Raw genomic sequence first — 20,105 nt, 5'->3', positions numbered from 1 at the left:
TTTTTTATTTCTTGACCCTTAGACCATAGCCAATCAAACTGTAGTGAGATGGTACCTCATTTTGGTTCTTAGTTGCATTTCGCTGATGGCTAGGGATACTATACATTTTTTCATGTATTTGTTGGCCATTTGCATTTCTTCTTTTGATCCTTTGCCCATTACTTAACTATTTTGTTTTGTTGTTGAATTTCTTGAGCTCATAATATACTTGGAATATGAATGCTTTTGAGAAGTATAGTGTACAAATATTTTTTTCCCATTCTGTCAGATGTCTCTTCATCCTCTTGATTGTCTACTTTGTTACACAGAAGCTTTTTTAGTTTGGTAAAATCCTATTATTTTAGTTTTGCTTTTCTGTGCTTTGAGGATCTTACCCACGATGCAATAGCCAAAGTGTTTTCCTGAGGTCTTCCTCTAGTAATTTCAGATGTAGGTCCTATATTTAGATCTGTGGTGCATTTTGAGCATCAGTGTGCTTTTACAAATCACCTTGCAGGGTGCTGGAATCTAAATGGTGTTATAAAACGAACTTAGACAAAGAAGCTCTTGTGTAACTCTCAAGAATTCACGTAATTAATTTCTACTCCCATGTTAAGGGCATGTTCAGATACTTAAGCCTCTTCCCTCGCCATTGTGCTCATGCTATTAATAGTCAGTCCAATGAGTACTTATTATGTATATGTGTATGTATGTATTATGTGTTTGTGCTTATCCATCTACCCATGTCTCCTGCAATGTGTACTTTTACTAGCATACCATTTTTAGAAAACCCTGAAATCTTACCTCTTGCTGGTTGTGTAGTTCTATTTCCTTCACAGACAAGCTTACCTTAAACAATTACACTCATGTTTTCTTTTCAAGAATTATTTATTTGGGGGCTGGTGCTGTGGTGTAGTGAGTAGGGCTGCCACCTGCAGTGTCAGTATCCCATATGGGTGCTGATTTAGGTCCCGCTGCTCCACATCCAATCCAGCTCCCTGCTATGGCCTGAGAAAGCAGTAGAAGTTGGCCCAAGTCCTGAAGGAAGCTCCAGGCTCCTGGCTTCAGATCAGCTCTGCTCCGGTTGTTGCGATCACTTGGGGGAATGAACCAGAAGATGGAAGACACTCTCTCTCTCTCTCTCTTTGTAGCTCTATCTTTCAAATAAATAAATCTTAAAAAATGTATTTATTTGAAAGTCAGAGTTACACACACACACACACACACACAGAGAGAGAGAGAGAGAGAGAGAGAGATCATTTTTCCATTCTCTGGTTCACTCCCCAAATGGCTGCAATGGCTGAGGCTGGGCCAGGCTGAATCCAGGAATCAGGAGCTTCTTAAGGAATACAGGGACCCAAGCACTTGTGCCATCTTCCATTGCTTTCCCAGGTGCATTAGCAGGAGCTGGATTGGAAGTGGTGCAGCTGGGTCTGGGACCAATGCCCATATGGGATGCTGGCATCACAGGTGGCAGCCTTACCTGCTATGCCACAGTGCTGGCCAAGTATGAAAAAATACCCTGAGCTGGTCCCCTAGGACATAAGGATAAAAGGAGCGCAGTGTGTAATGGGAAGATAGACGGCCACGCAAGTTCAGCAGCTCCACTGAGACGGGAGCATGCAGGGAACGCAGAGTGCAGAGGGAAATGCTGATTCTAGTCAGGAGGTGTGTGTTTGCGGAGGGTAGGGTGGGCTTCCTGCAGGAGGCAGTGTCAAAGTCGAGGTTTGAGGAGTGAACAGGAGTTTTGTAAGCATTGCAAGGCGGGAAGAACAGTCTAGTGGTTGAAAAAGTCTTTTGAAAAGCATAGAAGCTAGAAGGAAATGGATAGAAGGAAATGGACTATCAGGCCACGAAAAGACATGGAAGTAACTTCAAATGCACATTACTAAGTATAAGAAGCCAGGAGAGGCTGCATACTGTGTGGCTTCAGCCTCTTGGCCCTCTGGAAAAGGCAAAACTGTGTAGACAGTGAGGAGATCTTGGGTTAGTGGGGAGGGAGGGAGGGATTGGCAGAGCAGAGAGGACGTTGAGGGCAGTGAAACTACTCTGTATGTCACTGTAGTGGTGGGTCTGCCATTCTACATGTGTCAAAACCCTGGAATGTACACCACAAGTGAACCCTGGTGTAAAGTACAGCTTTTGGATGATGGTGATATGTGGGTGTCTCTGCATACATTGTAACAAGTGTGCTTCCTGGTGGGAGATGTTGATATGGGAGAAGCTGTGCTCCTGTGGGGACTTGGGGTGTATGGGAAACCTCTGCAGCTTCCTCTTTGGTTTGCTGTGAACCTCAAAATGCTCTAAAAACTGGTCTTGTAAGACAGAAGGCACAGAAGCATGAGACAGGGCTGTATTTGAGCATCCAGTGAACAATTCAGCCCCTCCAGAGAGCAAATTGCAAAATAACTGCTGTCATAGACAAGAAAGAGAGGTGCAGCAAGTGTTTGCCAACAACAGGGGCCCCCAACAGTCCTGCTTTGGAAGGAGGTTGCTGCATTCTCGGGGGAGGGGAGGTGGCACGGGGCAGCAGGCAGGATGCAATTACTAGACTGGAGCAAGGCCAGACCCTCACAGCTTCCACTGCCACCTTTGGCAAATGTTCCAGACCCACATCTCTTACTCTGCCATGGGGAGCATCTACTCTTCCTTCTCTCTTCTGGTTGTCTCACTCTCTTCCCAAATGACAGAAAGAAAAGATGTATGATCTTCAAGGGAATTGTGCTTTTCTTTCTCAGGGATTGACTGCAAGCTTCAGGAGTTGTGTTCCTGATTTTCTTTCCCCTTTTTTCTTCTTATCCGACTCCCATCTTGCTTGCTCCCACCCCTCCTCCTTTACCTTATAAAAATATAGAGAGAATACGAGGTCAAAGAGTGAGACAGAATCATAGGACTATCCTTTGTCCAGAGAGACCCACCATTAACATGTGGGTGCTCCTTACGGTTTGCTGATCTCTGCTCTAAATACTGCCCTTTCTTGACAGCGCTGCTGGTCCCCTCCTGCAGGTGGTGATCCGTCTATCTTGGGGGACAGGGAGGGGACTGACACCACTCTCCCCTATATCACTAGATGCCAGAGCTAGATACAACCCTCTGCAAATGGCAGCTGAGAGCAACTGTACTTTTGAATAAAACATGCTCAGATTTAGGAATGCCAGAGAGATATTACCCACAGTGGTTGTATCACATCTGGCTACTGTTCTTACTGCTTCCGGAGCCCAGAATTCCAGGTCTATCATCATGAGGTCCAGGTGGGCTTACCCTGAGCTCCAGGAGTGGCTGCTGCAGGCAGGCAGCTTAGCTGAAAATGAGGGGGACCAACCATGACTCATTTAAGCAGAATGGAAACATTTTAAAGAGGGGATTGGGTAGCTACTGATTCCCTGGTATAGCTGGAGACCCGAACTTGGAAGGCACTCTTTTAAGAACAGCTTACTAACTGACATCCCAGAATTGGTCTTAGAAGAAGACACTTCTGTGACTGGCCTGGATGCAGCTGCTAGAACCATCCTGGTGCCTGCCTTTGAAATGAGATGTAATTGCATTATTGCTGGTGCCAGCCCCAGAATGACCTCTACCTGGTCTCTATTTCTTTTTTTTTTTTTAAAGGTTTATTTTATGTATTTGAGAGGCAGACTTACAGAGAGGCGGGGGCGGGGGGAGAAATAGGCAGAGAGAGAGAAAAAGAGAGATAGGCAGAGAGAGAGAGAGAGAGAGGCCCTCCATCCATTGGTTCACTCCCCAGATGGCCACAATGGCAGGAGCTGTGCCAATCCGAAGCCAGGAGCCAGGAGCCTCTTCCAGGTCTCCCATGTGGGTGCAGGGGCCCAAGTGTCTGCGCCATCTTCCACTGCTTTTCCAGGCCACAGCAGAGAGCTGGATCAGAAGTGAAGCAGCTGGGACTCGAACTGGTGCCCATATGGGATGCCGGCACTGCAGGCGGCGGCCCCAACTGCTACGCCACAGCACTGGCCCCTCACATGGTCTTTGTTTCTTTGTACAGCACCAAGAATGATCCACTGCTGCTCCTCAGTCTTTGTTCCCACATCCTCCCCCCCACCCCCCAACGGGAGCTCTCACCTCGTGGTTCCAATTCCACCAGGATCAGGGGCAAGGTCCACCTTCCATGTCCACTCCACTCAGGTGTCTGAGTCCCTCACCTTCTTACTCAGATGTCCTGAGAGGTGAGCTGCCCACAGGTGGTGAATCATCGAGTTCCACACTAGAGGGGGCTCTGCTCCTGATCCCTGCTTGTCCTTTCATCCTCTAGCCTGCGGTTCTGAAGTCCCCCGGAAGACCCTAGGAAGACCTTGTTTCTCCCTCATCCTTGCTCTCCAGGCTGAGTGGCTGTTCTGCCTTCTCTCTGTCTCCATCCTTAGCCCTGTCTTACCCTGTCTGGTGGATTAAAAGGGGGCTCTGCAAGTTTGCGTCTGAGAAATCTGTACCTCTCATTTAGGAGCTGTCCTTGGGGGACCAGCGAGAGAAAAGATGGGGAAGGAAGCACACAGAAGCTCTCAGATGAAAGGTCTTCTGGTCCCTTCTGTATCACTATGTGTGATTCGAAGTCTGACTTAGATTTTTTTCTTTAAGATTTATTTATTTATTTGAAAGGCAGAGCAGAGAGACAGAGGCAGAGAGACAGGTCTTTCATTTGTGGTTCACTCCCCAGATGACTGCAATGGCTGGAGCTGTGCTGATCCAAAGCCAGGAGCCAGGAGCTTCTTCGGGTCTCCCACGTGGGTGCAGGGGCCCAAGGACAGGGGCCGTCTTCTGCTTTCCCAGGCCATAGCAGAGAGCTGGATTGGAAGTGGTGCAGCTGGGACTCAAACCGGAGCCCATATGGGATGCTGGCACTGCAGGCAGCAACTTTACCTGCCACACCACAGCGCTGGCCCCCTGACTTAGATTTTATGTTTGGGGAGTCTGGGTTCTGTGCTTGTGTCCTTGCAGCAGGAGAGACTATGAAATGAGAAGCTGGCAATTTTCAGCTCTATACTGGGAGGAGATCTCTGTCTTTGACCAAACTAAAGAAAGGAGGAGGGGACACATGATAGGTCAATGAAAAGAATGACTGATGTGACCTCTAATGTGATCATACCTGGTATTCATTAGCTCAGTTCCATCACAACATGATAGCAGGGTGGCTTGGTGACCAATAGCATCACTGATGTCACTAATGGTGGACTCTAGGTTGAATGTCTCTAAAGTCAGTTCAATTCTACTTTCTTTTTTTTTTTAATTTATTTATTTAGTTGAAAGGCAGAGTTTAGAGAAAGAGAAAAAGTGAGAGGGAGGGAGGGAGGGGAAAGAGAGAGATAGAGAGAGAGAGAGAGAGAGAGAGAGAGAGAGACTCCATTTGCTGGCTTACTCCCCAAATAGCCACAATGGCCAGGACTGGGCCAGACCAAAGCCAGGATATAGAAGCTTCCTCTGGGTCTCCCATGGGGTTTTAGGGGCCATCCTCCGCTGTCCTCTCAGGCACATTAGCAGGGATCTGAATTGTAAGCAGAGCAGCTGGGATTTGAACCAGTGCCCATATGGGATGCTGGCGCGGCAAATGATGGCCCCCACCTGCTGTGCCGCAGTGCTGGCTCCTCAAATCCACTTTCTAATCTTTCTTTCGTGATGCTCTTTCTGTTATTGTTGTCTTTAAGAGTCTCAGTTTCTGGTCCTCTGAGAAGAACTGTTCAAATGAGAACATGCACATCTCTGCTAAACGCTAGGAAGGAACAACACTATCAGTAAATTTTAAAAGTTCATCTTTAAAACGTTTTTCTAAAGAAAATATGATCTTCAGAATTGGAGTCCTACCTACAGGTGGACCACTGTTTACCACTTTATCATATGGAGCCCTGGAGTCACAGCCTTTCAATGCCCATGCCTGCTTTCACCTGCATGGCCTAACAGCCTGGTAACTTCATGAAAGATAAAATACATGTTGATTATTACATTAAAGCTCTGGTAAGGATTTGTCTATCATAATTATTTTAAAAGGAGAAACTGTACCAATTAGCTAAACATGAAGACGTTTATTTTTTTGTCTTATAATTCAAATAGATTTCCACCTAGCTATTCTAATAAAATCAATTCTAATAATAATAATAATAAAGGGCAAATGCTACTCCTCAATAACTATAGGAGCTGGCATTGGGCCTTTGGTTAAGATGAGCACCCAAGTCCCACATTGGGGTGTCTGCATTTGATTCTCATCTCTGATTACTGACTACAGCTTCCTGCTATTGTGAACTTGGTAAAATAGCTGAGATGGCTCAGGTAGTAAGGTTCCTGCCATTCATATGTAGGAGAACTGGATTGCATTCCCAGTGCACATCTTTGGCCTGATCCAGTTTTAGCCGTTGTGGGAATTTGAGGAGTGATCCAAAGAATGGGAACTCTCTGTCTGTCTGTCTCTGCCTCTCAAACGAATAATTTTTTTTAATTTAAAAGTAATCATAAATGAACGATAGATAAATAAACAGGTGAATCACGTATTGATTTGTCCACAGTCCATGCTGACTTGGACCTGGGGACTTCCCTGAGGCATTTGTAGAGAACTAAGCCAAGGTACACAGAGGACAAGTCTCTCAGGTGTGAAGGTACCACCTTGGATGATTCCCCCTGAAGCCATCAAGGGAAAGCTTGTCAGGGGCAGAAACAGCTAATACATGGGAAGACCAAATCCATTGGAACCGTCTTGGCCTCCTTGAAGAGTTGTTTGTCTTAAGTGTGCATCTTCTGTCTGGGATTTCCTTTCATACTTCTTCTAAAGTGAAGGGTCGTCCTTCAGCTGAGGTTTGCTGTGAAAGTTTCCTACATGTCATGTGACCCCTTCTGTGTTGTATTGGCCTACGGGACGTAATTCTGAATGCTTGGTGATAAAAGATCCTAAGATCATCTGTTGCAGGTGGCACATTTTTATATCCTGCAAACTAGAGCCACAAGAATATTATCTCCTTTCTTCTGTCCCACGTGGTATTTTTGATCACTGGGATACCATTAGGTACTGAGTTTTCCTGCAGTGCCCATCAGGCAGGACACCATGGACAGTGCCACAGAGCCTTTACAGCCAGACTGCTGTATTCACCCTGCCCCTGCCTGCTAGACTTTGTGCGAGAAAGGAACTTTCTTTTCCTTTTTCTTTTCCTCTCTTTCCCCACTTCCCCCTTCTTCACCTCTTCCTTGCTTCATTCCTTCCAACTGCCACATCTCTTGTAACTAGAACAATTCTTGACATATAAAAGTGCTTAATAATTATGTGCTAAATGAATCAGCTAGTTGAATTTTAAATGAAAAAAAAAAAAAGTTCCATCAGCATTTTATCTTCAAGGGTTTACTAGCCAGTGGATTTTAGAATAGAAAACCTTCAAACATTTTAATTAAAGTCTTCCTGGAGGGGCAGGTGTTTGCTGCTGCTTAGGATGCCTGGATCCCATATCATAGTGCCTGTGTTTGAGTTCTGTCTCTACTTCTGATCTAACTTCCTGCCACAGGCGCACCTTGAGAGGTAGCAGGTGATAGAGCTGGGTCTCCCACATGGGCAGCAGGGACCCAAGTACTTTAACTGATTGTTATGGGCATTTGAGGAATGAACTAGTGGAAGGGAGATCTGTCTGTGTCTCTCTGCCTTACAAATAAATGAAAATAAAATGTTTAAAAGTCTTCCTGGAGTAGAATCACTCACTAAGAATTTTTATTATTTGTGGATTTTATTTTTTCTGCATCCCAGCTATTTGTACATTGGCAGTCTGGTGATAAAATACTTTAATTGTATAAACCAAAATCTTTAACACAAACCTCCCATGGTGAAACCCACAAAACATGAACTGGCCAATCTGTCACATTGTTACAATGTGGCTCAGAGATGCTGGATGGAACTGTGTGTGTGTGTGTGTGTGTGTATGATCTGTTTGCGTACTCAGCTTTTTGAGTAAAGCATTTTTAATAGTCTACATAGAGATCTTACCATTCTCATTAACTCATTAATGTGTGTTTAGAATGTCTCTGCCTTGGAGATTATAGGCACGTGATGTTTACAAACTCGGCTCACAGGTTTTAGAACTACTGGTGCTTCATTGTGATGTTGGAAGTATTAGTTATAAGCACACCTTTAAAAAGAAATTGAAGAAACCATAATCTAACAAAGTAAAACCATTCCCTTTGCAAGGCAGTTCCTATTATCCTTCCATTTTGAGAAATTATCCTCAGTTCAATTGTATTACCATGGTGATGTGTTTGCATTTCAACCAAACCAAACCATAAACCAGACCACATATCCAGCTCCTGTCCTAGGATTTTTATTGTGGTACCTTTCTTATTGAATAAAATCCCTGACATCCTACCTTTAAAAAATCACACCGCAAAACGATTTCCTGGCAGACAAAACAACCTATGTTTTTTATCTCAGGATCCTAAGTAACAGAGATTTTAGGGGGAAGGGAGACATGTAAAAATCAAATGAAAAAAAAAGATCCCACAGATGAATAGGGTTGTACTTGCTCTCTAAGATAACCTTGGGGAAGTAAACAAAAATGGGATTGTGCTTAATGAGAACTGGACCTGTGGCTTCATTCTCTGAGGTCTGATGCAAGTAAACACTTCAAGAATTGTCAGCACGCCCATCCCCCTTCTCAAAGGAGTACTCTCACTCTGGCTACCCCTCCCCCCACCCTGTATGAAGCTTATTTGGTGCTTTGGAATAATTGCACATACAATTTTGACAGCTAAGTGAACTTGACAGGAGCTGGGTAATGAGTTCTTCAAAAATTCCTATAGCCTGCAGGTCAGAAGTGGGAGATAGTTTTGCACAGTACTGTTGATGTAAGGAGAAAGGAAGGATACCTTGTCTATTCTAACCAATCAATACAGTGTGAAAACAAGATCTGGGTAGAAATATACAACCACCACATTGCTCCTGCCCAAACATCCTATCAAACCATCTCTCCCCAGATGATACTGTTTCTAGCCAAAAGCCACATTGACTCAGTTAGATCTGGGCACTCACAAAGCCTTCTGCTAGCTCCTCTGCTTTCTGGTAAGTAAGCAACACAATTTTGCCTAGCAACCCCTCCGTGGAAACGCAGCTCCATTCTGTGGGTGAGAGGGCTGTGGGGGGATATAGAGATGGCGAGGTCCTTGCCTCTCAGGGCCCTTCTGCAGCTGGTTCCTGACATTGCCAACAATATCTGAACTTCTTGGTCATTTCAGAGGATGATGAAAACTGCGGGAGAAACGAATTGAAAAAGCAAATAGAAAAGATTCCAAGTTCATGAGCTTAGACTGAGAGTGAATTCAGAGTTTGCAACAGAAGAAGGGAGGAATTAGGATTTTTTTGAAAATGAGATAATTCTATGAGTCCGGGAAGCAAAAACCAACAGTGACCTCCTGAGGCTAAACAACAATGCTCTTAAACCAGATAGGAGGGACCATTCTTTAACCATAAGGAAACATTACAACTGGGACTGCCTGCATCTAAGGAAAGATTTGAACTTGTACATTACAAGTGCCTATTCACCATCACCGAGCACTTACAAGGCACTGTGCTAAGCACTTACACGCTTATTTAATCTTCCCAGCAAACCGATGAGGTGGGTTCTCTTGTCTCCAGCTAATACAGAAGGAACTGCTGCACAGAGAGGTGAGGAGCTCTCCCTAGCACACTCAGCCCTTTGGCAGGAGGGATGGGATGTGTTTTGGGCACTGTGCTCCTAGGCCCTATGTTCTTGAACCTCGTTTTACAGAAAGAACGAATGATTGCAGTGTGAATGAGGACAGGAAGCCTGAAGATCGCCACGTGACATGTCAGGTGGTTTGTGGCTATAGCGTGAAAGCCACAGTTTAAAATTCTCAATTAAGGAAACTTATTTTAAAAAAGAATATCTAGAGGGTAGCACAAACATGAGTATCCAGAATAACAGATCTTGCCTAAACCTTACGCCTACACCTCTTCTTTTTATAGTGAATATGAGCATACATATATTTTCATACACCTACTCACATACACATGCAGACACTTACTTCTCTCGGTCCTAAAATACCCTGAGAATTCAGTGCTCCAAATGTTCTCTGAGCATAGCGGATGTCTGGGAGAAGCAGCTGGGAACACGTGAGGTGGCTTGGGCAATGGGCAGAGGTGAGACCTTTATCATGCCGATAAACTCTCCTGTAGATAATGCGATTAGGATGCCAGCATCTCACTTTGGTTATGCACCTTCTCAGCCACCAGACAAATCCACTCATGTCCTTTGCTGTCTTCCTTCTGCCCACTTCCCAAAGCCTGGGCCTGTCTCCAGCTTCCCCCACACTCACAGTCCTTCTCTGCCAACCTCAACCTCATTTAAATTGCAGTTGCATTTGCATCCTAATTTATGACTTAACAAGCGTCTCACAAACATTTAATTCACTTTAATTTCATAATGCATTTGAGGAGGATGATTGGGGGGGGGTGGAATGATGTGTCCATTGCCAGCGACTTGGTTAACTTAATGATCTATGGCAAGATCTCCTTTTGGGCTTTGGACTTTTGTACATGTCCAGAGAGAAAATGAGGCTAATAAGTTCCTGGGTTCTCTGGAGAGCTCAGTGACCCCCCGCCCAAAAAAGTCCTCCAAGCATCATCCATCATGGAAATTCATGACACAGGCAAAACAGTTCCTATAGTTCTGCAGTAATTTATCTTGTCATGATACTTTCATGTGTGCAAAATAATTGGTATTTTCATAGGCAGTTTCAACAATCTCTATTGAGATTGTAATCTTGTTCAGATGGCTTGTCTAAGGATGTGGAGAGGGGACTATACAAGGTCATAGGTGGACTTATTTCCCCCGTTCCTGCTTTATAGACTGAATAATCGCTCAGGAGTTAGGGCACGTGGCTCCTTCTTTATTAGGAAGGTCCATCTTTCTTCAGCTTTTCATGGACAGATTGCCCAGTGACTACTTTCTCTGTGCAGTCTTCTCAGAAGGGACACAGCGTGACCTCTTCTTTGGTGGGAGTCAGTCTTGGGTCTTTTGCTTGGGGAAGACAACTTTGTTGGGCAGCTTTCTTTGGGCTGGTGAATTGTTGAGTGACCTGAGAGCACAGAACTGAGAGTTAATGGTGCCAGAATTCTAATCTTGGCTCTGCCTCTAATTAGCAGCATTATCTTAGCAAGTCCCTCCACCCCTCCGGCATCTGTCTGGCATCTGCAAAACAAAGTACAGGAAGGCAAAGGTCTGTCTTTACTTTGAGATTCTTACCAGAAGGCAGTGAACAGGAAGCATGGCATGGTAAGGATTTCCTGTACCAGTTTCCCCAAATGTGTTGAATTTTTGCCGAAAATTGTGATAGGTAATGCAGAAAGGCCATGCGCTCTGGTGTTAAACACATAGTTGATATGTTTATGCCAGTGTTTGGTACCAGGACCTCTTGATGAGTCTCCACTGCCAACTCTGGGAGTTTTGAGACTTGAAGAATTATTCTGCTTGGAAGCAATGCCAGTGTTGCCTGTAGTGCATTCAAGGGGAATACCAAGGATGCCACCTGTCCACTTCTAGACTCCAGTGGCATGATTCCTTTGGCCCAGTATTGGTCTAATTCCTGTTCTAACTGCATTTTCATTGCCTAACTCCTGATTCCTTCAGATGCTGGAATGAGATGAAGGTCTTTCTACCCATTTAGACCCTGCCCTTCTGAGTCCTGACCTTTCTCCTGTGGGTAACACAGCCAACAAACTCGATGACCACAGCACAAGCTCAAACAAGTGTGTTTTCAAACAAAAGCATTTCTGAATGCACTACCTCAGCGGGTGGGGGGGGGGGGGAAGGCAGATGAAGATATACGGGGATGCTGGGCTGGAGTCTGTCCCAAATGAGGATGTGAGAGTCTTTCTTTTCATCCAGACATTCTGGCCTGACTTAAGTTGTTCTTTTTCCAACGTATTCTCTTTGACACGAGGGAAACTAGGTACAGATCCATCACTGTGGAAAGAGCTCCCTGCAAACTTGGGTTAGACTCCATGAAACCTGGCAGCAAACTCTTCTTGGGAAACCACTAGGATTGTACTGGTGAGGATATTAGATGCAGTATTTGGGCTGCAGTCATGCAACCATGCAGGGGACATTTAAAGCATGAGCTAAGCAAGGGTTTCTAGACCTGGTGTCCATGAGTAAGTTTAGAGGGGCCTGGGAACCTCCTTCACCACCTGAAAACATCTGTATGTGCATTTTTTTCTAGGAGTCGACAACTTTCATCAAATATCCAGATAGCAGCCTGTGACTGAAGAGAGATTAAAAGTCATAGACCTAATACTTTTTTCTTTGCCTCTGCCTTGTGAACCGAGGGGGATTCCACTGATGTGCCTGTTTGTCTTTCTCCTTTACTGTTTCCTAGAAAAAGCAAGTAAGTCAGACCAAGATCCGGGTCATCTCAACCATCCTGTTCATCTTGGCCGGCTGCATTGTGTTTGTGACGATCCCCGCTGTCATTTTTAAATACATCGAGGGATGGACAGCCTTGGAGTCCATTTACTTTGTAGTGGTCACTCTGACTACAGTGGGCTTTGGTGATTTTGTGGCAGGTGAGTACTCACAGCATCCCCAGTCACTGGGGCCCTGGTGGGGAAAGTAAATCTATCGTTTGTGCTTTCAAAATGAAAGATGCTGTGGGAGAAGCAAATAAAAATAATTCAGTGTCATCGCTGCCATGCCTGGGCTCATTTCAAACCCCTAGTCCCAGCAGCAGTTTTTTTTTTTCCTGCCATAAAAGGAAAGCCACCCCTTTTTCCTCAGGATGCTTATGCCCTTATCATCCCATGAATTATGCAAGAGTGAGATAAATTTCCTAGTGAATCTTGGACTTCTGAATTGTATTAAGCCTCCTTGAATCAACTGATAAAAAGCAAAATGAGCAGGTGGCAAATATGAAACTTGGGAGAGATTAGCATGGAGACTGGCCTGCAGAGGCCTGCAAGTTTAACTTCCTGATGCCAAGGTGAGAGCCATTGTCCCTGCAAGACTTGTCCTGGGTATGCATGGACACAAGACTTAGTTCTTTGGAGACTTCTGGGAGCTGAGAACTGCCCAGAAGGAATATAATCTATTGGATTCTGCATGAAGGTACATAGATGGTAGCCTTCATTGGAAAAACGTCAATGAGCTCTGTTTAAGGAAGTGACAGAAATCTCAGTTTCACCTATGGACAGGGAGCTTGAAAATGAGATTTGGCTTCATATGTGTAGCTGTCTCCTAAGGGAAGCGGAAAGGCAGGGATAGAAAGAGGAGGCCATCCTTCTCTTTTCCTAAGAGATCCCCCTAGGTGTTCAGGTAGCCGACCATTTTCTCTCTGGAAAGTGAGCACATTGATCAAACAGCTCTATCATGAGTTCAGAAACGTTAAGCAGCAGCCTGGTCATTTAGAGGCTGGGCTCTCAGGAGACCACCCTTCGCTGGGTGTGTGATCACAGAGGTGCCTCAGTTTCTCCATGGGGTACCTTGGATGGAGAGATGGCGATCTGGACTGTGGGAATTTGGTGAACAGGTAGTTCTGGAAGAGATGTTGCATACTCATCAGCAGGTGCATGGGTGACTCCTTGTTAATTCTGCAAGACAGACAACTGACACAGTAGGTTTGTAGCTATTTCAAAGTGAAGGTGAAGGTTGAAATCCCTTTTGTAGAAAGAGTAGTGGTTTGTTTTTCTGTCTTGTTTACTGACTGAGGACCAAGAATTGCAAAATCAAACTGATCAAAAATTGCTTACAGATAGCCTGGGCCGTGGGACCCCATTATCTTCCTTCTGCCCAGCATTCAATGATGGCTGCCTGAGTAGAGGCCTCAGGCTCTGGTAAGAAACCAGATAGAGAAACTGGGAGAAGTAGGAAGAAGACACATCGGTATATTCCCATTAATTCTATATCAGCATCTATACCTGGTCTATGGGAAAACTCAGCTGAGATTCCAAACTAAGGTGTGTACAGGTATCAGCAGCTGGAGGTGAGGACTATTTCATGAACATTTCAAGCACCCCGGAGCATACCTTGCAGTGGGCTATGCTTCAGAGCACCCTGTGCAGTCCTGGGTTGCCCCAAGGACCATCCACTGTCAAACCCTTGTGACCATCCCTGCTGTCCAGTTCCCTCCGCTACGCTGGGGGCACAGATAGCAAAGCTTGGGAGTATGAGATCAAAAAGAGCTCACTTCTGCTTTTTAAGTATCAGCCACCTAGTGTAGATTGTTGCGTTGCCTTACCTTTACTTACCCAGGGAGCCAGGACCTCCAGAGCCTCAGGCAGTCATATTTTTTCGTGTCCTTTCTTACAGTGATTATTGAACCACATTTCCTTTGCCCTGAGGTTTCCATGGACCAAGGTCTCTTACAGTTCACAGTGCTGATGGCAGTTAGAACAGGCCCTGCTAAGCTCTAGCTTTGGAGAATGCTGGAAGTTTGTCATTACCTTTTGGTAATAATGAGTTGTCCAATGATATCTACAGAGGTTGGATTACACGGCCCTGCAGATACTCAAGTCTGCAGATGGTCAAGTCCCTTATTTAAATGGCATATTGTTCGCATATAATACAAGCACATCTTCCTCTATACTTTAATCTCTGACTCACTTATAATATCTAATACAATGCAAATGCTACGTAAATAGTTGTTATACAGTATTATGTAAGGAATAATGACAAGAAAAAGCATCTGTACGTATTCAGGGCAGACAGTCTTTCTCCCCTGAATATTTTCTATCTGATGTTGGGTGAATCTGCGAAAGTGGAATCCATGGATATGGAGGACCATGCAGTAGGGAAGGCTGCTCAATCGTTAAAAACAAAACAAAAAAAAACCCGTGAACAAGAATTGACGGTTGCTGTGATCTGACATGGTATCAGCTCTGCTAGAAATATAATCAGAACGTCGACCACCCAAGCCTGATGGCTGGTTTATTTTGTAGTTGGCCTGCTTTAGCACAGCCTGACAACATTGCAAGGTTTTGCAACCCTGACTGAGGGCACATGCAGAGCTCCGCATTCCAGACCAGCAGCTGATCCGGGGACACGCAGGAGGGTGTTTGCTGCGTTGTTCACTGGCGCACCCTAGTGGCAATCTTAGCTGGGTGATAGTGACTTGCTCAGGCAAATAGTTACTCTCTGCCCAAAAGAAAAAGCTGTAGGTTTCTCTGGCTGGGCACAGAATCCAAGTGAACCTCAAACACCACTCAGAGTCGCTGGAACTACAATTGTATCCTAGAAAAAGCTGCAGGGGAGAGTTGCCTAAAGGGAAAAATATCAAGGTGGCTAAACCCAACAAAGGGGACTTGACAAGGAGCCCTCTGGCAATGTTGGGGATTCTGTCAGAAGTGGCAGGAGCTGCCAAACCTCAGGAGCAGTGTTGCTGAGCGGACTCAGCTGTGTTGAGAACGGCCACAGGCCGCAGTGTCTGCCTAGCTGGCTTTGCACGATACTGTTGATTCTGGAAGGGCTCAGTATGTATTCAGTGGTACCACGACCCAGTGGGAAAACCTCCTCATCACTCATCATGAAATACCCTAACGCCAGTGCATTGGTAATGTGGGTCTTCTTTGAAATGGCCCCTGTCTGCTTCATTGGGCAGCCGTGTCTCTCAGGGTGAGGACAAGGCTGATGTCCATTATTTCATGGAGTTACCCAGCTTCTTCTTTGTGAGGATGGGGTGGACGTGGAACCTGTTTTACACGCCAGCCTTCGGCAGTGCTGAAAGGAAGGCTAGAACAGATGGGCTAATTGTTTGGAATAAATGACAGGTGTTCTCCAAGGAACAGCCAGTCAATGCAGTCAGGCCAACTGGCCAATTTGGTTTGATGGATTTTTGCTGTAATCCCTATTTATAATATAAAAGGATTGGATGAGAGGGCCTTAAAGGTCCCTTTTGGTCTGACTTATGGTGAGACTAACTACTCAGCCCAGCTGACCTTTTGGATTAGCCTAATGTAAAACCATCCTGCATTCAGCATTAAGCCACCATTGTGTGGACCAACATAATTCCACTGTGCTGATTATTATATGCACGTATCCCTTTTCTCTTGGCCAATGCATATGTGTCGAGGATGGAAATAGTTCCAAGAGTTCCAGTCCTTTTGGAATGATTTAACAATATTAGCTTTTTAGAGGAGCTTAACAAAAAACATGTTTCCTGAGCCTGATCTAAGGTCCTCTAGCTTAAGGTCATATATCATCAATGCCCAGGTTGAGAAAAAGTGGGTCTGATGTGTTTTTCTGGGAATTAGGATTAGTAATCAAAACTCCAGGGAAGTTAATCCATAAGCTCAACTCTCTTAGAAGGACACATCTTTTCCTTGCCCTCCAATCCCTGTCACATCTTGAATACAGCCAGGCAAATGGCTGAGTATTAAGGAATGGCATCTCCACTAATAGGCTGGAATACGTTTGCTGTCTGCACAGACCATAATGCTAGATCATGGTTAAAGTAACATTTGGTTGTTTTCAGGGGGAAACGCTGGCATCAATTACCGGGAGTGGTATAAGCCCCTAGTGTGGTTTTGGATCCTTGTTGGCCTTGCCTACTTTGCAGCTGTCCTCAGTATGATCGGAGATTGGCTACGGGTTCTATCCAAAAAGACAAAAGAAGAGGTAGGACTCTTCCCTTCCAAACTCTGTGAATGCTCCTGGGATCGGATGAGCTTGTGCCAAGCATTGCCTGTCTCTGTTCTATGGGCTAGAGTCTCTGACTCCTCAGAGGGCTCATGGAGCCTCCTCATTTGGAATCATTACCTCAAAGCCAAGTTGAATGGAATAGCTCTTATGTCTTGGAGGCTTTTCTGGCAGCTGAGGACGTATGCCGATTTCACTTTTCAGACCATAAAACCCTGGAAAGATAAGTAGGCGATAACTGATTTTTTTTTTTGAGAGACAGAGTGGACAGTGAGAGAGAGAGACAGAGAGAAAGGTCTTCCTTTGCCGTTGGTTCACCCTCCAATGGCCACCACGGCCGGCGCGCTGCGGCCGGTGCACCGTGCTGATCTGAAGGCAGGAGCCAGGTGCCTATCCTGGTCTCCCATGGGGTGCAGGGCCCAAGCACTTGGGCCATCCTCCACTGCACTCCTGGGACATAGCAGAGAGCTGGCCTGGAAGAGGGGCAACCGGGACAGAATCCAGCACCCTGACCGGGACTAGAACCCTGTGTGCTGGCACCGCTAGGCGGAGGATTAGCCTGTTGAGCCGTGGCGCCGGCCAATAACTGATTTTTAAAAAGGAAAATAAACAGTCAGCAGGGGTAGCCATGACTGAGAGAGGTGTGCACTTGCCTGTTACCAGCAAATACATGAAAGGCTTGCAAAACTCATAGAGAACCCAGGAGAGCCTGCCTGGCCTTCAGGTCTCGGGGTCTGTGTGGAATGCAATGACCTCCAGGCACCTCTGTCTCTTCCCTCTGAGGCTGAAGCTGCCAAACGGTGGCCAGCCACGTGCAAGTGAACTGAAGGGGACTCCCTCACCCAAATGCCTTCCTGGTTTTCAGATCCATAGAGACAAATCTGTCCCTGTGGTCAGGGGCATGCAGTGTCTCCTCCCTTGCAGGAATTTACATGAAAAGCCACACAGAGGCAAGAAAAAGGAAGATGTAGGAAGGAGAGAGAGATTTTGTGCTTTTTCTAGAAAGAGAAAAATAGGAGGCAAGAAGGTAAGGGACGGAGGGAAAAAAGAGCCAGAGAAAGGAAGGGAGATGAGAAAAGCCAAGGAAGACAGCAGAGGGTAGTGGTTTACTTCATTTTCTATTTGAGGTCCCAGGAGAAAGTCACTGAGCAGAGGCATTTCCTATTTCATTATTGGGGCCCATGAGTTAATTTCCCTGCCTTATATAAACTCTGTCAACACAATTTCCAGCCTGATTTTCCAGCTAACTCCCAGACCTGCTGAAAAGTCAGCTTTAACAAAAGGGAAAGAAAGAGAAACATTGACTTTCTGAAACGCAAAGACCTCGAGGTACTCATCTGTACAGGGAAGCATGGGTACTGTCTACCCTGTTGATTAAGAACCAAGAAATTTGGTGCTGATCCCCAGCCAACACTTCACTCTAAGCAAGAATGTTCTGTGGTGTTAGAGAACATGCCTCCTGTCCTGCCCCCGACCTGGGAGATTTGGTTACCAAGTAACCCTGGAGAATCTTCCTAAGCCAGGACAAGCCAGTAGCCTGGAGCTGTGTTGTAACCTGAGCCACATCGGTCACTGGCCAGTTTGAGATGGATATCTGGGTGTCAAGACATCCTAAGGTAGAAGCAGGGTTTTGTTCACTTCTTGGGCACACCCCTGGCCTCCCTGTTGGGACACCCAAGGGCTGTGGGTGCTGGAAGGCTCCAGGCAGAGAGGAGTTTCTCAGTATGCTGTTGCTCTTCTGTCTCTTGGCCAGGTTGGGGAGATCAAGGCCCATGCAGCAGAGTGGAAGGCCAACGTGACGGCCGAGTTCCGGGAGACACGGCGCCGGCTCAGCGTCGAGATCCATGACAAGCTGCAGCGGGCAGCCACCATCCGCAGCATGGAGCGCAGGCGACTGGGCCTGGACCAGAGGGCCCACTCCCTGGACATGCTGTCTCCAGAGAAGCGCTCTGTTTTCGCTGCCTTGGACACAGGCCGCTTCAAGGCCTCGTCCCAGGAGAGCATCAACAACCGGCCCAACAACCTGCGCCTTAAGGGGTCGGAGCAGCTCAACAAGCATGGCCAGGGCGCGTCTGAGGACAACATCATCAACAAGTTTGGCTCCACATCCAGACTCACCAAGAGGAAAAACAAGGACCTCAAAAAGACCTTGCCCGAGGACGTCCAGAAAATCTACAAGACCTTCCGCAATTACTCCCTGGATGAGGAGAAGAAAGAGGAGGAGTCGGAGAAGATGTGCAACTCAGACAACTCCAGCACGGCCATGCTGACGGACTGCGTGCAGCAGCACGACGAGATGGAGAACGGCGTGGTACCCACGGACACCAAAGACAGGGAACTCGAGAATAACTCGTTACTTGAAGACAGAAACTAAATGTTAAGGACAGTGGACTTGAACTTAGCGTTATTTGTTTTGTTTTGTTTTTGTTTGTTTTTATATTCACACTGAGACACGTGCCTTAAACAGACTTCTTGTTAGTCCAAAATTACATAGCATTGGAGAATATATTTCACTGTGCCATAAATGACTGAAAGCTTGCTCTGCCAAAAGGAATCAAAGAACAAGAGCATCACACTTCAGACAGCAGCTGCAAGATAGAACAGGGAGTGTTAGCACCTGTGGCGGGTCATAGCTGTCCACGTGAAGGGAGTTCTGGAGTGACGCTGGGTCCCTGTGCTGCACCACCCTGGTGTGGCATGTAGATAAGGGCAGCTATTACTTAGACCAGACCTCCCTCCTGGAGACGACCAGGTGTGTCTTTCAAGTGGAGTCGTGTTTCCTGAACCTACTGTTAGTCATCTGTGTGCACACAGAAAGGGGACCTGACTGGGGGTGAACTGGAGACTGTGACTGGGATTAGACGTGACATTTTGGCATGTGCTCTGAGCTTGAATTTTGATACAGACCATTCAGTGGGTTATACCTAGTCTTTTAAAGCTCCACGTGAATGTCCTCAGGACCCAGAAGCATCTGGAATTTGCTGGAAGCAGATCAGAGCACACGTATTTCAAGGTGCAAATTGCTTTTCTCATCACAAAAGAAAAAATATCACAAACACATCACACTGTGGATATTACCTTGACCAATGGCAGAAGCCTACTGAGTTTTGTCTTTCTCATGGAGTTAGGTGGTACAGATGAACGTACAAGCGCTGGAGAAAACTCAACCTCAACCGCTGCATGGTTAAAGGCAAATTATGCATTTTCCTCAGTGGGTGCAATGGTGAAAATAAACTGATTTTGAAATGTCCCTGCTCAATTTTCTACTGGTACTTCAGTTACACCTTGTTTTCTTAAGAGGGGGGAGAATTACCAAAACTATTGCCTTGCATAATGCCAGTGGCTTGCTGTTCTGTCTAGCTGACCCTACATTTTTACAATAATAGACATCCTGTATTTCTGAGACATACCAGGGAGGGCCGTGGCATCTTTCCATCTCAGGGCTTTTTGTCCCTTTGGGTGTCTTAGGGAATATATAGTTATAAAACACAATCTTGCTATCTCCAGCCA

General features: G+C 45.8%; 1 protein-coding gene across 2 annotated transcripts in view; it reads left to right on the top strand.

Annotated features, from left to right (window-relative positions):
- Nucleotides 1–19,845, top strand: part of KCNK10 (potassium two pore domain channel subfamily K member 10) — a 144,041-nt gene extending 124,196 nt beyond the window's left edge. Inside the window, exons 5-7 of one of the 2 annotated variants that reach the window (XM_051825941.2) lie at nt 12,346–12,532; nt 16,432–16,574; nt 18,349–19,845. In XM_051825941.2, the coding sequence (XP_051681901.1) occupies nt 12,346–12,532; nt 16,432–16,574; nt 18,349–18,969 (951 nt within the window). In that variant the 3' untranslated portion in view covers nt 18,970–19,845. The remainder of the gene's footprint in view (nt 1–12,345; nt 12,533–16,431; nt 16,575–18,348) is intronic. The other variant, NM_001082736.1, reaches the window with a different exon arrangement.
- The last annotated feature ends 260 nt before the right edge of the window (nt 19,846–20,105 follow it).

The sequence above is a fragment of the Oryctolagus cuniculus genome, chromosome 20 (genome assembly GCF_964237555.1).
Source record: "Oryctolagus cuniculus chromosome 20, mOryCun1.1, whole genome shotgun sequence".
In the NCBI taxonomy this organism is placed as follows: Eukaryota; Metazoa; Chordata; class Mammalia; order Lagomorpha; family Leporidae; genus Oryctolagus; species Oryctolagus cuniculus.
This window is presented reverse-complemented; position numbering and strand designations above follow the sequence as displayed.